The sequence below is a fragment of the Etheostoma cragini genome, unplaced genomic scaffold (genome assembly GCF_013103735.1).
Source record: "Etheostoma cragini isolate CJK2018 unplaced genomic scaffold, CSU_Ecrag_1.0 ScbMSFa_731, whole genome shotgun sequence".
NCBI lineage: Eukaryota > Metazoa > Chordata > Actinopteri > Perciformes > Percidae > Etheostoma > Etheostoma cragini.
Window position 1 is genome coordinate 1 of NW_023269352.1, and position 2,078 is coordinate 2,078.

General features: G+C 43.1%; 1 protein-coding gene across 1 annotated transcript; it reads right to left on the reverse strand.

Moving 5' to 3' along the window:
- Window positions 1-110: 110 nt before the first annotated feature.
- ccdc90b (coiled-coil domain containing 90B) lies at window positions 111-2,038 on the reverse strand. Its single transcript, XM_034866455.1, has 5 exons — window positions 1,915-2,038; window positions 1,342-1,383; window positions 1,154-1,225; window positions 494-547; window positions 111-258 (listed from the first exon to the last, which is right to left on the reverse strand). Exons 1-5 carry the CDS (start codon window positions 1,993-1,995, stop codon window positions 133-135), a joined length of 375 nt encoding a protein of 124 aa, XP_034722346.1. The 5' UTR covers window positions 1,996-2,038; the 3' UTR covers window positions 111-132.
- Window positions 2,039-2,078: the final 40 nt, after the last annotated feature.

Below are 2,078 nucleotides of genomic sequence, written 5' to 3' on the forward strand. Positions count from 1 at the left end.
CTGGTGGAGATATGCTGCTCTATACACGCTAAAAGTAGTGATTATTTACATGGAGTCTGGTGGAGATATGCTGCTCCTGGTGATGGTGGTTTCTGTGTATTTTGCAGAGTATTGTGTAGTATATTGTGTAGTTCAGTGTGTACCTGCTAGGTAGCGGATCGTCTCCAGCTTCAGGGACTCGAGGACCGTTTTGAGCGACGCCACCTGCAGGTCGATCTTCCTGTTAATCTCCATGTTGTCGTTCTCCAGGTCGGCTTTCTGGACGCACAAAACACACAACAGTTACGCACAAAACACACAACAGTTACGCACAAAACACACAACAGTTACGCACAAAACACACAACAGTCACGCACAAAACACACAACAGTTACGCACAAAACACACAACAGTCACCCACAAAACACACAACAGTTACGCACAAAACACACAACAGTCACCCACAAAACACACAACAGTCACCCCCACCACTAACGAGAGTAGCTGTATTTACCTTGTGGTGAAACTCGCTGCTCGCCTCCATCAGCTTCTTCTCCTGTTCTGTAAACTGACATAAACACACAGTTACATCTTAATGATGACTCCGCAGTTTCCCCAGAGTCTTAATGATGACTCAGCAGTTTCCCCAGAGTCTTAATGATGACTCAGCAGTTTCCCCAGAGTCTTAATGATGACTCAGCAGTTTCCCCAGAGTCTTTATGATGACTCGGCAGTTTCCCCAGAGTCTTAACCATGACTCGGCAGTTTCCCCAGAGTCTTAACCATGACTCGGCAGTTTCCCCAGAGTCTTAATGATGACTCAGCAGTTTCCCCAGAGTCTTAATGATGACTCAGCAGTTTCCCCAGAGTCTTAATGATGACTCGGCAGTTTCCCCAGAGTCTTAACCATGACTCGGCAGTTTCCCCAGAGTCTTAACCATGACTCGGCAGTTTCCCCAGAGTCTTAATGATGACTCGGCAGTTTCCCCCAGAGTCTTAATGATGACTCAGCAGTTTCCCCAGAGTCTTAACCTGTCTTAACTACAAACCCTAATTTCCTGTTTCTTGTGTGAACTACAACCCCTGACTTCCTGTTTCCTGTGTGAACTACAACCCCTGACTTCCTGTTTCCTGTGTGAACTACAACCCTGACTTCCTGTTTCCTGTGTCTCACCACGTCCGAGATGCGGCTGCGCTCCAGGTTGATGTCCAGTCGGGTTTCTGCTCGGACTTTCTGACTCTCCTCCTGAAAAATAATATATTAAATATTTTAAAAACACTGAATCCCACACAGCTGTTTGTGTATTTTTCCAGTGCTGTTGTACTTGTACTGCAGTAATGTGAATACTGAACGCTGTTTACCTTCAGTCGGATCTGCAGCTGCTCCAACTCCTGCTTCATCTTCTACAAAACGACAAAACCGGGTGAGATAGTGTTATAATAATAATAATAATAATAATAATAATAATAATAATAATAATAATAATAATAATAATAATAATTATAATTATAATTATAATATTATTAATACATTATTATTAATAATACAAATATTACATTAATAATAATAATTATAATTATTATAATTATTATTATAATAATAACCAACACCTTCCTGACACAAAATCTCATTTAAGTTTGAAAATATCATAAAATAATAAAATATAATCTGTAAATAGATTAATATCTTTCTGCTGTATTTCTATTTAAATGAAACTATATTTCACAGCTGGTATGAAACATTTAGACGGATCATCGCCAACGTGTTGCGTGTTTTTTAACCACGAGTCTGTTTCCTGCAGCTTTAGAATAGTTCCCTGAGTCATGCGTTGCCGTGGGCGTTGCCGTGGGGCGTTGCCGTGCGGCGTTGCCGTGGGCGTTGCCGTGGGCGTTGCCGTGGGGCGTTGCCGTGGGGCGTTGCCGTGGGGTTCTCACAGTGTTCTCCGAGCGCAGGTTGGCGAAGTCGCTCTTCTCCAGAATCACCATGTCCTTCCTGATGGCGTCAAGGTGAGCCATGATCTGCTGCAGAGCTATCTCCTACACACACACACACACACACACACACACACACACACACACACACACACACACACACACAC